The sequence below is a fragment of the Talpa occidentalis genome, unplaced genomic scaffold (genome assembly GCF_014898055.3).
Source record: "Talpa occidentalis isolate TD23 unplaced genomic scaffold, MPIMG_talOcc4v2.1 talOcc4.5, whole genome shotgun sequence".
Lineage (NCBI taxonomy): Eukaryota > Metazoa > Chordata > Mammalia > Eulipotyphla > Talpidae > Talpa > Talpa occidentalis.
The window spans coordinates 118458822-118478181 of record NW_023604861.1 but is presented as its reverse complement, the minus strand read 5'-3'; the positions used below and the strand labels follow the sequence as shown (position 1 = coordinate 118478181).

The 19360-nt window shown below is 35.5% G+C and overlaps 1 protein-coding gene across 2 annotated transcripts in view; it reads right to left on the bottom strand.

Annotated features, from left to right (window-relative positions):
* STRN (striatin) overlaps positions 1 to 19360 on the bottom strand; it is a 93781-nt gene that overhangs the window by 28918 nt on the left and 45503 nt on the right. For both annotated transcript variants that reach the window (XM_037528230.2, XM_037528233.2), the window contains exons 6-8: positions 18548 to 18683; positions 7695 to 7830; positions 195 to 305 (exon numbers count right to left, since the gene is read on the bottom strand). In XM_037528230.2, coding sequence (XP_037384127.1) covers positions 195 to 305; positions 7695 to 7830; positions 18548 to 18683 — 383 coding nt within the window. The remainder of the gene's footprint in view (positions 1 to 194; positions 306 to 7694; positions 7831 to 18547; positions 18684 to 19360) is intronic.

The following is a 19360-nucleotide window of genomic DNA, read 5'->3' as shown; positions in this document are numbered from 1 at the left end:
CGCTTTCTCTTTTTTTAAGTTCATAAATTCAAATAGCTAGCCATTTAATTTCAACCCCTGAGTGCAGGTAAAAGGAAAGAGGGCAGGAGCAGAAAAGAAAAAGAGTAAGTAGTATAGGAAAACATTGGAAAAAAAATTGGGGGACGTGAAAGAGGCAAGATTTATGATTTACAGATACAATGTTTTCCACTTACTCTTCACCCCCTTTTTCCCCTTTCTCTCCTTTTTGTATTGTTCCTTGAGTTTGGTAATTACTCCCTGGTCCACATTCCAGGCTTCAGGCATGAGACACTGGTCTTCCTTTTCTAAACAGAGTGAAACAAATGAAACAACCTTTTTCAATAAAATATTGAATACTCTAAGTCAATTCACTGTATATTAATTAATATATAACATAACAACCATTTTCTTCATATTATCTTTAAAATATACTGTTTATGCACTATAGATATGTTATGCAATATATAATAGCTAACAATGATCAACTAAAGTTAAATTTCTCTTTAAAAAAAAATATAAAAGCCTAGAAGATGTCAGTGACTTTGAGTGAACTAAGTCCCAAAACTGTGTAATCAAGAACCCCTCATTTTTATGCCATTTTCTGAATTCAATTCACTCACACACAAAAATGTATTAGTTTATGTGATGAAAGGAAATCACTATTAAGAGATTTAGTATAAAATAGTCTTTAATAATCTCTTCATTTCAAACACTTTATATTTGTGTTCTTCAAAATATGATCATTTTTTATTTCTATAGGCCTTGTAAATATCAGTTACAAATTTAGCCATCAATGCTTCATTCAAAATTAAAAGCAATTTACATGGTATTAGTTCACAAATTCTTAAATAAAAAAATTAGCTTCTAGTAAAAATGTCAATAACCAGTTTTGACTGATTCAAGAGAAGAAAATTTAAAGAGTAAATATTGTGTTGTATACTTACTATAAAATAGTGTATAACTATATAATGTTGTTAGCTCAGAACTCTCACTTGAACTCTCACATCCAACAGCTCACTCTATTTCCATGAGGAAATCTGAAGTCTTAAACTAAACACACAAAACCAATCTCTTCCATTCAATCTGTTTTATCTACAGGGTTCCCCATCTCATGATGGCAATTTCATCTTCCATTTGCTTAGATCAAAAACTCTCTTCTTTTACAACCCACATCAAATATTTTAGGAATATTATCTTCAAAACACATACAGAATCTGTACTTCTCAGCACATTCACTGCTTCTCTAACCACTCTCTCTTGCTAGAATTACTGCTAATATTTCCCTCTCCCCCAGAAGTCTATTATTAACACTGGTTGCTCTGGGTAATCTATTCTCAACATAACAGCCAGAGCAATGCTTTAAAATAAAAGTCAGATCATGTCACCTTTCTGTTCAAATCCCTTCTGTATCTACCCACCTCACCAGTGAGCTACGTGACCCTACATGACTTAGTCATTTATTTCTACATTTCCTTTAGAATTTTTCTGCTCCAGGCCCTTAGAATCACTCTGGCTTCTTCCTTGAGTCCTGAAACATACTTGTTGCTGATATTGTTAGAGCATTTGCTCTGGTTTTCTTCTTCCTCAACACTCCTTCCGAGACACTATATGGCTAAAAACCTCATCAACCTCAAGCCCTACGCTCCAGTATTACACTCTGAATGGGACTTATCATGGCCACCTTATTTTAAATTGTAACCTGTATCCTCCCCACTGACTCTAGGACTTTCTATCTCTCTTACTCTGTAATTCTTTTTCTATTTTTCATAACATTTGTCACTTTCTGACATACTATCTCCTTGACCATGTTTATTGCTTATTGCCTAAAGCCACTCAGTAGACTGTATGGTCCTTAGTGGAAGGGCTCTTCACATAGAAAACTTGGTATATAGAAGACACTTGATCAATCTTTTTAAAAATGTTTGTAATAGATGGAAATTAACCAGAATAAGCAGGAACCTGCCTGTTTTATAAGTTTCAATTCACAGTTAAAAAAAACTTGTTTATTTGGTCTTTGAATATACTAACACAATAAAAAATGTATAAACAACTATAATCCATCAACAGTAGAGATAGTGTATTTTGCAGAAAGATCTAATAATTAAAAATGCTGATTTTCATTAATCAGATCTCAATGAGAAATTAAACTGGGTGGCTTTTGGATCCCTCAATGTCTTCAGTTTTTTAAAGTAAAAATTTAGCCTTATCATAATCTTAACTATACTCATACAATAACAGTAATAAAAAATGTAAGTAAAATTTATTGACTTGCCAGAAACTAATGAGACTCTTAACCTAAGCATATTCATTCTTTTTATAAGGGGTGGGAGAGATATGAAGCATTTAAAATAATTTAAAAGTCTATTCCAATAAACAGAATTTGCAATCTTTTTTGTTGGTTAGAAGTGAAATACCTTGACTATGAATTAGAAAATCCTTAAAACACGTGAGGTCAAATCTTTAGTTAACTGAAAGATTCCATTCATTCAACTTATAAACAAAAGTTTCCAGGATATAACTAAGAGTGACACAGCTCAGATTTAGGAATAGGCACTGATGTGTTCACCAGTAATTTCACAGAAGGTTAGGTTAAAATGTACATACGTAACATATATTACTCTGGGCCATGACTCAAACATTGATACAAAGTTAAGCAAGGGACAATGCAGCTATTTTTGGAGGTAAATAAATCCTACTTATCCTTACAATAAAATTGTCAATGAAATGGCCTAACTACTGTATGTGCAGATGAGTGACTTCTCAGGAAAAAAACTTCAATGTGATACAGTAGATCTAGTTACATTGTGGAATTGCTGCCTAAAATACCTGTGTAACTTGACATATGCCCTCTTTAAGACAGTAAAATAGGAGAGATTTAACTTCCTCTTGGTTTCCGAATTTTGTACTGTTGGAAAAAATGTCACTAAATTAAGTATCCATTATATTCTTCAATGACTAAGTAATTATTTCAAATAATTCTTCAAATATTTGCCACAAAAAGGAAAAGCAATAGCATTAACTTTATCACAGAGTCCCTGAAAGTAAGATCGTAAGGGGTTAAATAATTACACAAATTCCAAATTTATGAGATTTAAGGAAAATGTGTAAAGGCAGATGAAAATTTATTGCATGCGATGGTTATAAATTACTACTGTCAGTGTTAACACTGCATAAGAAAATCACTTTTAATGATTCTGGGGCAAAGGAACCTACCAATACCAATCAGCCTAGATAGTATTTTCAAGTGAGAACAAGAGCTTTGAGAGATCAGTTGTGCTCTAAAATATAATCAGTTTTTCCCATACATGGGAAGGTTCCAAAAAGGCAATAAAAGCACAAATAATTACTTAACACCCTAGTAGAAAAAGTCATTAGAAAGTTTCAACAAATGCTCATTATAAATGGTTTCTATAAGTGAGGAAAATTTAACTCTACCTTGAATACAAAGAAGAAAAATCAGTAATAGAAACATAATATCTCTTCCAGAAATTGAGTAACTACGGTTGTTCACAATTTACAAAGATATTTCTGTCCATGAGCTGATCACAAAACATTTTCATCATGTTGTTTCCGATAATAATAAATAATAAATACTTCTACAAAACAATTTTATATCACATTTGCAGCTATTTTTTCTTCATGGACAAAATATTAACTTAAATGAACATGTATTTCAAATAAGAAACCATTGGTTCATCTTTTTTTTTTTTTAAAGATTTATTTATTTATTTACAGTCAGAAGACGGTGAGGTTTTATATGTGGGAGATAACCGGCTTGAAATTACATCCAGAAGATTAGCTTCCTTCAACCACACTTGCCCAAATCTTAGGCTATTAGGCCAATTAACCAAGATACAAAAATGTTTCTGAACTTCAATTGGTAAAAATTAACACAAACCCTAAGTCTTTTACTATATAAATTCATAAAAATTTAAATATAAACTTTGGAGTACTTATATAGCAGTTGTTCATGTAACAAAAACAGGTATGTATTTTAAGTAAGAGTTAAAAGAACCTAATTAAAATCTTTCATGTATATAACTAATTTTTAAAACTTATTTATACCCCTAAATTACAGAAGTTAAATTATTTATCATTCAGTAGCACCTGTAGTTCTTGAATCTTATTTACATGAGTCTTGAGTCTATATTTATAAATATGTATATATATGTACAAGTGCAATCTATATTTAAAGTAGTTACCTAAAGTAGATGAGAAAGTCATAATGAAAAAAAACCTTCAACATATATCATTATCTCTAAACCTCCAACAGAAACTTTAATACTTACACTTTACTATAGGCATGAAAACGAGAGCATTCTGGTCTTGCTTTTTACTTTTCTAGATATCCTGCTTTTAACAGCAACTTTTTTTATTTTTTGTCTTTTTTTTTTTTTAAAGATTTATTTATTTTTTATACAAGAGCCTGGGGTACAGGCCAGAGGCGCGGGAGGGTGAGAGGATTCAGCAGAGACAGAGCTGGGAAAAGGACAGGCAGAGTGACCGAAATACACTGCTGAGGGAAGCAGTGGGTGAGACAGGAGAGGTCTGCCATGCCATGTGGGATTCTCGCTGGCTGGCTGGGATCGAACCCGCACCGCAGAGGCTGCTGACAACTTCACAGCGCTGCGCTCAACCTGCTGTGCCACTGGGGAGGCCCAAACAGCAACTTTTAAAAAGAATATTCTTCCAAAGTATTGTTCAGTATAGTTTTTAGTTAAAGTCTCAAAAGTTGGCTAAAGGGATCAGTAATATTATTTAAGTAGCAATTAGATTACTTTAATGTCAATTTTTTTAGCTGTGTTTTCTTTAACTTAAGTATTTTTTAGCTAAGGTTTGTATACCATAACATGAATATATACTTTCTAATCTACTGATTAGCAATCATTATATTGTAAGATCTCACTGAAAGCTGTGACAAAATTACACACTATTTTTTTTTCAGGTTTGCATTATTCTTTTTTGATTTTAAAACATTTTATTTTATATAATTCTTACATCATTTTCCATCTTTGCACAATGTATGCATTTTCATTATGGTTATATTCCCCATACAATTGCACCCCCCCCCTTATTTTGACTCTAGTCCTTCCTTTCCCTGCCCCTCCCCCCCGTAGTGTGTCTCTGGTTTATAGCTGCATGTTGATTTTGATTTTTACTTGTATTGATTAGTCTTTTTCCTGGTCTCTTATTTAGGTTTTCTAAATTCTTGCTATGAGTGAGACCATCCGGTATTTTTCTTTTTCTTTCTGACTTATTTCACTGAGCATGATCCCTTCTAGCTCCATCCATGTTGCTGCAAACTGCATGTGTTTATCTTTTTTGAATGCTGAGTAATATTCCATGGTGTATATGTACCACATCTTCTTGATCCAGTCATCTATTTTTGGGCATTTGGGTTGTTTCCACAGTTTAGCTATTGTAAATAGTGCTGCAATAAACATAGGCGTGCAGGTGCCCTTTGGAATTACTGTTTCTGTGTCCTTTGGGTAAATACCTAGGAGTGGAATTGCTGGATCATATGGAAGCTCTATGTTCAGTAGGTCAAGAAATCTCCACACAACTCTCCATAGTGGTTGGACCAATTTGCACTCCCACCAGCAGTACAGGAGAGTTCCTTTTTCTGCACAACCTCGCCAACATTTGTTGTTGCTAGTTTTTTTAATATGTGCCATTCTCACTGGAAAATTACACACTATTTTAGATGCAAAACTAAAGACTGTAAAATATCGCAAAATAGAGTAATGTAAATTATCTAACTTTCTACATATATTTGTCTTTCACCTCACCCCTATACCAAGGTATAAGCTTTAGAAAGTATATCACATCACCAAATTTTATCTTCTAATCCAATTTCCTTTACCTATGTACTCTAACTTCTTGGTGGCAGAAAATGTAAGAAACATTTCTCAGCTAAAGCTAATTGGTAAATAATAATTCTTAAATATAAGAGAACTATTTTTCAAAAGGTGAATTAACTTATAATTCCTTCTCCCAAGAAACTATGTAATAAGTCTATGAAAGACTATTGTTCATATTCACCCCCATGTGTGGATATTTCAGAACTTATATGTCTAAAATGCAAAGTGCACACTGCACTTAATAAAAGTGAAAGCAGGGCCTCCCCGGTGGCACAGCAGTTGAGTGCTCGGCTGTGAAGCTGCCCACAGCCTCTGCAGCGCCGGTTCGATCCCCGGCCTCTAGCAAGGGTCCCACATGGTGCGCAGACCTCTCCTGCCACACCCGCTGCTCCCCTCAGCAGTGTATTTCATCAGTCTGCCTGTTCTGCTCCCCACTCTGGCTCTGGTGAATTCTCTCACCCTCCCGCATTTCTGACTGTACCCAGTGCTTGTATAAATAAATAAATAAATCTTTAAAAAAAAAAAAAGTGAAAGCAATGTTCATTCCTCTACCTCAAAAGCAAGAAACTCCTTACTCCTCTAAATATATCTGAATGAGATGTGATTTTGATCTTCTAAGTAAAGAGCATGAGACTAGCGGTTAATGTGTCAGAAGAAGTGAACAGAAGCAAAGATCTTTCACTTACTTTTCCTCCTAGTTACATGCAAAATTAGTTTCCTAAACTAATTGTACAGTCTTGTTTTACACATTAAAAGCAAAATTTCCAAACCAAAGATAAAATACCCTTAAAATTTTATTTTATGGTTGAATAAAACCTGCAAGTAGAAAATTGTGTTAGGTCATTGGCAGAACTGAACTATGTAGTAAGACAAAAATTATGACTGTGGAAAATAAAACATCCATTTTTCTAAAAGAATAAAACATTTAGAATTTAAAGGTCAACATGTATTAAATTGGCAACAAAGGAAAGCCCTAAGGAAAAATCAGTACCATTACTGGTTCTCTAGTCTTATCTGTCTTTAAAGTACACAACCTGTAAGCTAAGGGAGTCCTGGAATCCTTCATCCTCAAGCAAAAATTTTGTCACATTCTCAATATCCATCTGGGGTGTCTTTCTTTTGCCTCTCTCTCTGAAACACATATACTGAAAATTGATCAGCTGTTCAAAAACTGATCATTTTTAAGCATTTATTATAATCCCATCTCATTTACAGAGAGAATTCACTTAAAAATTCCTACGGTTACACTATGGAAGTTTTACAAAACACCTGTTTTGACTTCTGTCAGATGTTTAATACATTAAATACATGTAGAACAATTTATGCAAAAATTCTATGCATTGCATAAACCTGACCAGAATGAATGATCTAACTACAACTTTTCAACTTATACTTCTTTCCTCAAGATACCAGAAATTAAATCTCTATAATCCCTTGTTACATTCTCATACTAAACTGCACAAAATCTATATTTTTAAGTTCTGTCTAGGTAGAAAAAAACAACTGAAACTCAAGTTATTTTCACAGTGCATTGCTCATGTTAAAAAAAGATATAACTAGTTGTACGACCTTCTTTAAACACATGCACACATCATGAAGCTATTACTACTGTGGGAATTAATAAAAGAGTTCATTTAGACATAGATAGATATAAATAGATAAAATAACCACACTCACACACCCTAGATAAAAGTTAAATGCAGTAAAAAGTTCATAAGATGCACAACATTTAAACATTTTAAGATTCTAGTGTTTTTCAAGATGTTGCCCTTGTGGTAAAATATTCTTTTATTTATATAACCACCTCTGGCTGGATCTAATATGCTTCCTTACCCCAGTCTGTTCCATCGCCTGCACTTCTAGATTCACTGTCTCCCTCCTCCGGTGTAACCAAGAAGTCAAACTCTTTTAGAGCTTCTTTTGTATCTCGATCTTCACTGCTCTCAGGCAATGCTTTCTTCCTAACAATCTAATGAAAAAACATATTCAATTAAAAAACATCAGGATGCATTATGGAATTAACTTAAACAAAGGAAACAGCATCCCTTTACTGCTAAGAAAACCCCATTATAGTTTTCTTCAGAAAGTACGTCTCTACTGAGTTAAATGATATTAATACCTATCCAATTCAGTGAGAAATGCAAGTATGATACTAAAAAGACATGCAGTATATATTTTGAAGCAGTGATTTCAATTTTGTTTGATGATAACTCTTTTGTTATTTAAATAAATGAATGGAATCATATACTTGGAAAACATTTTGGAAAATAATGCATGTATTTAAATTACTGATAAATGAAAAATATCCCCAACAAAATATATTAAGTGAACCATACTCAGGCTTTACTTTCTTGGATGCAATCTGTGCAGTTTGCAGACATTCTAATTGAACCAAAAGAAGAAATCACTCCTGATAAATTTTCACTGTACATTATTTCCTTACAAAACTGAAAACCACAAAAGCACAAACTCAGAAATCCATGCCTCAAGGCTTCTAAGGTTTCAATCCTGACCTTGCATCAATTTCCTCCAATTACTTTTTAAATTAAAAATTTCCCCTAAAACATGATCTTTTAAAGTGAGATTTGACTTAGATTTGAATGGAATTTGATAAAGGCCATTATATCTCATTTTTATGTATTTAGGATTATCTCTGAAATCACAAACCCAGTTGAAGGATCGAACCTTAGGGTTTCATGTATATACAGATGATTTTTGATATCTATATGCCAATATTATTTATGAACTATCTTTTATTTTGGTCACCTCCTGTATAAGATTGTTACTACACTTATCTAATTATATGATGATGAGAAAGCAGATAAATATGACATTAGGAGAAAATAAGGTCAAGAGAATCATGAAGAAAAAGAAGACAGAGAGGAGTAAAATGATTCAGAATGTAACCCTATAAAAAATCAAACTTCAGTAGAGAGCAAACAGCAAAGGACATCATATATGGATATGAAAACATTACATTATATAATAGTCTAAACACAACAGTTCTTTGCTGTATATTCTTAATTGAATCTATCAAACAATTTTGACTTAAGAAATGTAATAGCATTAAAAAATCTGTTTTACACAATTTAATAGGATAATCTTCAGCCATTTACTAACTTTAGCATAAAATAAAACCTCTAAATCCTGCTTTTCTTTGCTACAAAAAGACAAATGTTTAGTTCTTTTGGCATGTAATTATTACATTGCATCTATGAAAATAAATGTGTTATATCATAAAAATTAGCAAAACTGTTAAAAAGAAACCAATTATTTGTTTAGAAATTTTTTTTTCCTTAAAAACAGAGTTTTTGAGTCTAGTGTTTAATGGGATAAAGTATTTATAATAACTGTCTTTCCACTGTTTGGTCACAAACTGCACTAAGTGGAAGAAAGGGTATTTATGAATTTGATTACTTTAAAAGAAACCAGTTTACGGGTAGGGATTTCTAGTAAGAACATAAGTAATAGCTGTAGATTTTATTAATATTTAATATTTAAAATGTAATGACTAAATTATATTTAAAAATGTAATGACTAACAAAGAAGTATGAAGCATCAAAATTAGTTATTATTTACCACTGAGGTATGATTATAGCATTTTCACGTGAATATAGTATCTCAATGCCATCACTACATAGAAATCACGAGGTAGTATAATCCAAATAATTAGAACAAAGATAATGTATCACACAAGTTTGAGCATTTTCTTTTATTACATTAAAATAAATGCTATTACTATATGGTTGGGTAAGAAAAACTAGGGATAACCACCCTAAATTAGAATAATATCCATAACAGAGATGTATTAGCCAAGCACAACTAAATATTGTCCATGGAAACAAGAGTCTGGAAGCATTAAAGCTTTGATGGAAGCAGAAGAAATACTAAGAACAGAGAAGTTACCCTTTTAGAAAGTAGTTCATAGCTACAATTATATGGAAACAAGTTCAACAATCTAGAGGAAATGGACAAATTCCTACAACTCTACAATCACCCAAAGCTAGATAAAGAAAAAACAGAACACCTAAACAGACCAATTACAAGCAGCAAAACTGAAATGGTTATCAAAAATCTTCCCAAAAATAAAAGCCCAGGACCTGATGGATTTACAAATGAATTCTACCAAACATTCAGAAATGAATTAGTGCCTATCCTTCACAAACTCTTTCAAAAAATTGAGAAGGAAGGGATAATACCAAACACGTTCTATGAATCCAATATTACACTAATACCAAAACCGAACAAGGACAACACACAAAAAGAAAACTACAGGCCAATCTCACTAATGAACACTGATGCAAAAATCCTCAATAAAATTTTAGCTATCAGAATCCAACAACGTATCCATAAGATAATTCACCACAACCAAGTAGGATTCATTCCAGGGACACAAGGATGGTTCAACATCTGAAAATCAATCAATGTTATCCAACACATCAACAAAAAGAAATATAAAAACCATATGATAATATCAATAGATGCCAAGAAAGCTTTTGACAAAGTGCAACACCCATTCATGATAAAAGCCCTTGAAATTCTTGGGATACAAGGAACATACCTCAACCTCATAAAGGCCATCTATGACAAGCCAACAGCCAGTATCATTCTCAATGGTGAAAAGCTGAAAGCATTTCCATTAAGATCTGGAACAGGACAAGGATGTCTACTCTCACCACTGCTTTTCAATATAATACTGGAAGTCCTAGCCAGAGCAATAAGACAAGAGAAAGACATACAAGGAATCCAAATAGGAAAAGAAGAAGTCAAACTATCACTATTTGCAGATGATATGATAATATACATAGAGAACCCCAAAAACTCCACAGAAAAACTAATTCAACTCATCAATCAGTTCAGTAAAGTGGCAGGATACAAAATCACACAAAAGTCAGTAGCCTTCCTATACACAAACAATAAATCTGAAGAAGAAGAAATCAAAAAAACCATCCCTTTTATTATTGAAACAAAAAAAATCAAATACTTGGGAATAAATCTAACAAAAGAGGTAAAGGACCTATACAAAAAAAACTATAAAACACTGTTAAAAGAAACAGAAGAAGACACAAAGAAATGGAAAGACATCCCCTGCTCATGGATTGGAAGAATAAACATTATTAAAATGGCCATCCTACCAAAAGCAATATACAGATTCAATGCTATTCCAATAAAAATTTCAATGTCAAGGGGGCGGAACAACATGGCGGCGAGGAGACGCTGCGAGTAAGATCTCCCATTAAAAAAAGTGAATAGGGAGGAAAAGCGGCAGGTCCCAGTGAGAACCGGGACATGGAAGATAAACGGGTGACGCCAGCAAACTGCCCGAAGAAGAAAGTGGCCATAAAAGAGGACCAGAAGGGAGGGAAGCGCAGAACCCTGCTCCCCTCCCCCGCCCACAGAGGCGGCACTCTCCGACCCGCAGAGAGGAGGAAAACAACAAACCAAAACGACCCACAAGAACAAACGACGCAGCAAGTGGGACTGGGAGTGGAAAGGAACTATCTCAGCCACCACACCCCGTGAACCGGAGCTGTGGAGAATCCTGCAGGATCCGCCGTTGCGGAGGTGAGCTCTGGGCGTCATTAAAGAGAGACCCCGCCCCCGGGGAGGAGACCAGCCCCAGCACACAGCCCCAGGCCGCCCAGTAAGCCTGCACCGAAAAGCGGCGCGCTGGAAAAACAGGCGCGGATCGCGGTCAGGATTGCGCGGAAAAGCGGCGCGCTGGAAAACCAAGTGCGGATGGGAATCGGGATCGCGCGCGGAAAAGCAGTGCAGTTGAAAAGCAAACGCAGATCCAGATCCCAGCTGCCCAGGTCCCTGCGCCTGTGACCTAGGCTTGCGGGGAGACGCGCAGAGGCCCTCACTGTGTGAGCAGGAACCAGGCGCCCAGGCACGGGAGCAGGATTCAAAAGGCACCATTCCCGAGCCACTGAACTGGGCTACAGCCTGAGTCCTGGAACTGAGGGCTTTGGAACTGAGACACGGGGCACGAAATTAGGGGCGTGGGTTCCCCACGACGGTGGGGCACAAGGCAGACACAGCACCCCAAAGCCGTTGAGGTTTCCCTACCATTCCCGCTCTATTCCCTGTCCCACGGGGTGGAAAATCAGCTCCCCAAGGGCTCCAGGAGAGATCTCTGGCGCCACCTAGCGACTTGAAGCCAGCAGAGGCGCCTAGAGGAGCCAATGGCCAGCTGGGGAGTTAGCCCACGCCGGGCCCCTTCCGACCAGTAGTCTGAGCCCACAGGGGGAGCGAGCACCCATAGCCGGGGCAGACCAGGCGCGCAGAAGAGTGTGCCTGAGACCGGACGCGCAGGGAGTGTGTCCCACATCACCATTTTAGAACAGGGACATTTCTTCAGTAAAGACTACTTGCAGAAGGCGTCCTCAGGAGCCAGAGGTGAGCGGGGGAAGTTCGCCCACGCCAGACCCCCTCTGGCCTGCAGTCCAAGCCCAGAGGGGGAGCAGGAACCCACCGCCGGGGCAGACCAGGCGCACAGGGGAGTGTGTCCCCACATCGGCATTTTAGAACAGGGACATTTCTCCAGTAAAGACTGCTTGAAACTGACAGATGACTCCTGGAGGAACCAGAGGAGAGCAGAGAAGCTCACCCAAGATGCCGGCCAGTCCCAACTACACAGTGTCCCAACGCATACGGCAAATTAGAAAACAGACAGTAGGGAGGAGGAGAACCACACGCAACCTAGCAACTCCCCAGGTAAAAAGCACACCACAAAAAGAAAACCAGCACCCAGATTGCAACGACAGTAACTTGGAAGAACTTCTGAGCCTTCCAGAAAGAGAATTTAAAATTGCCGTGATTAAAAAACTAACAGAAGTCATAAAGGAAAACAATGATAAGGGAAAAATAATCAACGATCAGAAGAATGCAATTGAGTCCCTAGAGAGGGAAAACAATGGTCAGAAGAATGAAATTGAGTCCCTAAAGAGGGAAGTAAAAGAAATGCAGGAGATCAAAGAATTAATGGAAGAACTAAAGAATTCTGGGAAAAGCAATGAAAGCAGAATAGATGAAATGGAAGAACGAATAAGTACTCTTGAAGACACAGAAATAAAAAGAACCAAAACAGAAAAGGAAAGAGAAGTACGAAGGAAAAAGAACGAAGAAAGACTTCGGGAACTATCTGACTCCATGAGGAAAGGAAATATAAGAGTTATAGGAATACCAGAAGGAGAGGAGAGAGATGTAGGAACAGAGAAAATATTCAAAGAGATAATTGAAGAGAACTTCCCAAATGTGAAGAAGGAGCTGAAAATTGATATACAAGAAGCAAGAAGAACACCAAACTTCCACGACGAAAGGAAAAATACAGCAAGACACATAATAGTAAAGCTCCCAAGAATCCAGGACAAGGAAAAAATAATGAAGCTGGCAAGAGGGAAGAAACAGATAACATTCAAAGGAAAGCCAATCAGGCTGACATCAGACTTCTCCAAAGAAACACTACGGGCAAGGAGAGAGTGGAGGGACATAGTCAACAGACTCCAAGAAAACAGATGCCAACCAAGAATACTCTATCCCGCAAAGCTCTCCTTCCTCTTTGAAGAAAGAATATGGACCTTCCCAGACAAACAGAAACTCCGGAATTTCATTACAACTAAACCCCCACTCCAAAAAATACTACAAGGAGTCCTAAAGCCAGAACCTCAGAGGGACGAATAACAATGAAAGAAGGCCAAAAAAAAAAAAAAGTTATTAAAAGAATAAATAAATAAAATCAAAGGAAAGACAAACACAATGGCAAATACAGATGCTAACATATCAATATTAACTCTAAATGTAAATGGACTAAACTCTTCAATAAAAAGACACAGAGTTGCAGCCTGGATTAAGAAACAAAACCAACCTTTTGCTGTCTCCAGGAAACACATTTAGCTACAAAAGATAAAAATAGGCTCAAAGTTAAAGGATGGAAAACAATCCTACAAGCAAATGGGCCAAAAAAGAAAGCAGGAACAGCTATACTTATATCAGATAAAACAGACTTCAAACTCAAAAAGATAAAAAGAGACCCCAATGGTCACTACATTATGATTAAGGGGACAATACTTCAAGAAGAAATAACACTCATTAACATATACTCACCAAACGAAGGAGCACCAAAATATATCAGACAACTGTTGTCCTCTCTGAAAACAGACATCAGAGAAAACACATACGTAGTGGGAGACTTCAACACACCACTATCAACAATGGATAGATCAACAAGACAAAAAATAAGTAAAGAAACCAAAGCTCTAAATAAGGACCTAGAGCAATTGGGCTTAACAGACATCTATAGAACACTAAACCCCAAAAAAACGGAGTACACATTTTTCTCAAGCGCACACGGATCATTCTCCAGGATCGATCACATACTGGGGCACAAGACGAACATCAACAGATACACCAAGATTGAAATCATATCAACCATCTTTTCTGACCATGAAGGCATCAAACTAGAAATAAACCATAAAAAGAAGGCAAGGAACTTTCCTACCTCATGGAGATTAAAAACCACACTACTGGAAGACCACTGGACTAATGAGGAAATCAAAGAAGAAATTTAAAAATTCTTTGAATTGAACGACAAGGAGGACACCAATATCCTAAATGTATGGGATGCAGCAAAAGCAGTAATAAGAGGAAAATATATAGCAATAGAAGCTCACATCAAGAAACAAGAAAGAACTCAAAGAAACAACCTAATCTCGAAGCTCAAAGATCTAGAAAAAGAACAACAAAAAAACCCAAAACAGTAGAAGAAAAGAAATAATAAAACCAAAGCAGAAATAAATGAAATTGAAACTAAAAAAACAATCCAAAAGATCAATGAAACCAAGAGCTGGTTCTTCGAAAAAATAAATAAAATAGATAAACCCCTAGCCAGGCTCACAAGGGCAAAAAGGGAGAAAGCACAAATAAATAGGATAATAAATGAAAGAGGAGAAATCACAATGGACACAGCAGAAATCAAAAGAATAATTAATAACTACTATGAACAGTTATATGGAAACAAGTTTAACAATCTAGAGGAGATGGACAAATTCCTACAACTCTACAATCACCCAAAACTAGATAAAGAAGAAATAGAACACCTAAACAGACCAATTACAAGCAGCGAAATTGAAATGGTAATCAAAAACCTCCCCAAAAACAAAAGCCCAGGACCTGATGGATTTACAAATGAATTCTACCAAACATTCAGAGACGAATTAGTGCCTATCCTTCACAAACTCTTCCAAAAAATTGAGAAGGAAGGGACAATACCAAACACGTTCTATGAAGCCAACATTACACTAATACCAAAACCGAACAAGGACAACACAAAAAAGGAAAACTACAGGCCAATCTCCCTAATCAACACTGATGCAAAAATCCTCAATAAAATTTTAGCTATCAGAATCCAACAATGTGTCCATAAGATAATTCACCACGACCAAGTAGGATTCATTCCAGGGACACAAGGATGGTTTAACATCCGAAAATCAATCAACGTTATCCAACACATCAACAAAAAGAAATATAAAAACCATATGATAATATCAATAGATGCTGAGAAAGCTTTTGACAAAGTGCAACACCCATTCATGATAAAAGCCCTTGAAATTCTTGGGATACAAGGAACATACCTCAACCTCATAAAGGCCATCTATGACAAGCCAACAGCCAGTATCATTCTCAATGGTGAAAAGCTGAAAGCAATTCCATTAAGATCTGGAACAAGACAAGGATGTCCACTCTCACCACTGCTTTTCAATATAATACTGGAAGTCCTAGCCAGAGCAATAAGACAAGAGAAAGACATACAAGGAATCCAAATAGGAAAAGAAGAAGTCAAACTATCACTATTTGCAGATGATATGATAATATACATAGAGAACCCCAAAAAGTCCACAGAAAAACTAATTCAACTCATCAATCAGTTCAGTAAAGTAGCAGGATACAAAATCAACACGCAAAAGTCAGTAGCCTTCCTATACACAAACAATAAATCTGAAGAAGAAGAAATCAAAAAAACCATCCCTTTTTTTATTGAAACAAAAAAATCAAATATTTGGGAATAAATCTAACAAAAGAGGTAAAGGACCTATACAAAGAAAACTATAAAACACTGTTAAAAGAAATAGAAGAAGACACAAAGAAATGGAAAGACATCCCCTGCTCATGGATTGGAAGAATAAACATTATTAAAATGGCCATCCTTCCAAAAGCAATATACAGATTCAATGCTATTCCAATCAAAATTTCAATGTCATTCTTCAAAGAAATAGAACAATTATTGATGAAATTCATATGGAATCACCAAAAACCCCGAATAGCCAAAGCTCTCCTGAAAAAAAAAAGAAGGGAATGGAGGCATCACACTCCCAGACTTCAAACTCTACTACAAAGCCATAATCATCAAAACTGCATGGTATTGGAACAAGAACAGACATACAGACCAATGGAATCGAATAGAAAATCCAGAAATAAACCCACAGATTTATGGTCAACTAATCTTTGACAAAGGAGCAAAGACTGTGCATTGGAGCAAAGAAAGTTTGTTCAATAAATGGTGCTGGGAAAACTGGGTCGCTACATGCAAAAGAATGAAGCTTGACCACTACCTCACACCATACACAAAAATCAACTCAAAATGGATTAAAGAACTAGACATAAGACCTGAAACCATAAAATATATAGAAGGAAATATAGGCGAAACACTACGTGATTTGCACATCAAAGACATCTTTACAGACACATCACCCAAAGCAGTGATAGTGAAGGCAAAGATAAACAGCTGGGAATACATCAAATTAAAGAGCTTCTGCACAGCAAAAGAGACAATAACAAAAACAAAGAGAAACCCCACCAACTGGGAGAACATTTTTGCACACAACACTAATGATAAAGGACTGATCACAAAAATCTGCAAAGAGCTGATGAGACTCAACAACAACAAAGAAATAATCCAGTCAAAAAATGGGCAGAAGAGCTAAAAAGAAACTTCTCTGAAGAGGAAATGCAAATGGCCAACAGACATATGAAAAATGTTCAACATCACTTGTAATCAGGGAAATGCAAATCAAAACTACCATGAGATACCATCTTACACCAGTGAGAATGGCACATATTAAAAAAACTAGCAACAACAAATGTTGGCGAGGGTGTGGAGAAAAAGGAACTCTTCTGCACTGTTGGTGGGAGTGCAAACTGGTCCAACCACTGTGGAGAGCTGTGTGGAGATTTCTGGACCTACTAAACATAGAGCTTCCATATGATCCAGCAATTCCACTCCTAGGTATTTACCCAAAGGACACAGAAACATCAATTCCAAAGAGCACCTGCACCCCTCTGTTTATAGCAGCACTATTTACAATAGCTAAGCTTTGGAAACAACCCAAATGCCCAAAAATAGATGACTGGATCAAGAAGATGTGGTACATATACACCATGGAATATTACTCAGCATTCAAAAAAAGATAAACACATGCCATCTGCAGCAACATGGATGGTGCTGGAAGGGATCATGCTCAGCAAAATAAGCCAGAAAGAAAAAGGAAAATACCGGATGGTCTCACTCATAGCAGGAATCTAGAAAACTTAAATAAGGGACCAGGAAAAAGAATAACTATAAGAAAGAAAATATCAAAATCAACAAACAACCATGAACCAGAGACACTCTATAGGGTATGGGGGGCGGGGAAAGGAGGGATTGGGGTCAAAATCAGAGGGTTGTAATTGTATGGGGAATATAAAAATAAAATTTAAATAAAAAAAAGTAGTTCATAGCTAAAAATATAATTTCACATATAATGTCTCATTTGTTCCTCATAAAATCCTCTGAAGATAATATGGGTATTTATTATAATACACATTTTACAAACTGAAAAACTAAACTGGAAGGAGTAAGAAGTACAGATAATTAATGACAGAACTGGGACTTTAATCTAAGGCTGTTACTTTTAGGTCTTGTCCATATTACCTTAATTTCCCCCTCTCCCTTCTTAAATGTGAAAGAGGAAATGTGAACATTTTCTTAGAATAAAGTAAAGTAAGCCTTCATCTCTTACTTTTAAAAAGGAGAACAAAGAAGAGAGAGAAAGTAGGAGAAAGGGGAAAGAGTAGGGAGAGAGAAAAGAAGGAATAAAAGGGGAGAAGATAAAATGGTGAAGGAAGAGAAAGAAGAAATAGCTATTTAGAGACATTTCTCGTCCCAAGAAATCAGCATGGTGAAGTCAATAAATTTATAAAGCTCTAAATAAGCTGAAAACATCTAATACAAGATTTCTGAAAGGATATAAAACTTTTCTTCCAAAGCAGTCTTGAAGACAAAAACTGCATCAATGAAACTTGATGCCAGTCACCATCAAGTACCACAATGGGTCTGTCTGTTCTATTGTCCTGTAGCAACCAGTAACACTGCATTGTTATAACACACACATTTACCATAATCACCAGCCCTATAGAAATGTTGAAATGTTTAATGAATTAATAAATAGTCAAAGAGTAAGGACCTTTAAGAGAAAGCTGCTATACTAAAAATATTCTTGAATTAAAATCAATACTGAAAATTCTTTTAGATTAAATTTTCCCAAATTCATGGAAAAAAAAATTATATGTTTACATTAAACAACATAGATTATTTTAAAAATATGCCTACTGGTCCCTAAAAATACTTATATCTGAGTTATCCAACTCACTGTTGAAGTATCAATAATGTTTTTCTCTCTTCCATCAATGTCATCATCTTCATCTTCATCACTGAAATCTGCAGCTGCAGCTTCAAGGAATTTGAAATTATCCAGCACAGAGGCAGAATCTGTTAACTCGGATTTTCTGGTTTAAAACATTTTCATTTTGTTAATTTTTTAAATTCAATGTAAGAAATTAGTCCATGACATGTTGTGCTACTATTAAAATTTTAACTCTGATCCCTCAAATCATCATGATCTACAGTGACTCTTACCATAACATTTCCATGGATTTTAACTGGAAAAGCAATATAGCACATAGTTATTGTTTTTTTTAATGATAATCTAACATAAAGAATTTCCCCTCCTAATTAAGTCAATCTTAACATATATCTCTTTTAAAAAAATTCTATTATTTCTGCTTCCATTTCCCTCTCCGCAACTCTTCTAACAGAAGTTTCCACAACTGAGAAAATAACTAGGAAATATGGCTTCTTTTTCCTCTGATGCAATCTCTTATTTCTATTAAACAGCTGGAGTTGAAAAAAGCAAATGTATGCATAAAGTTACTAAAAGCAAAATAGTTAACAAATTAACATATGATCATGCTACTGAGTAAACCAACAACGTTTTGGAAATTACTAAATTTCAAATACATGACTTGAATTTAGTGTCCTCAAAATAAATACAGTAATAATTTCCTAACGGTCAAAACAGAAGTTTTCTCTCCAGTTAATTAGGAAATATTTCAGATAAGAAGATATTTTACTGAAAAAACTTAGCCACAACAATGGGCAAACTTTTAAAAAAGATAAATCTTAA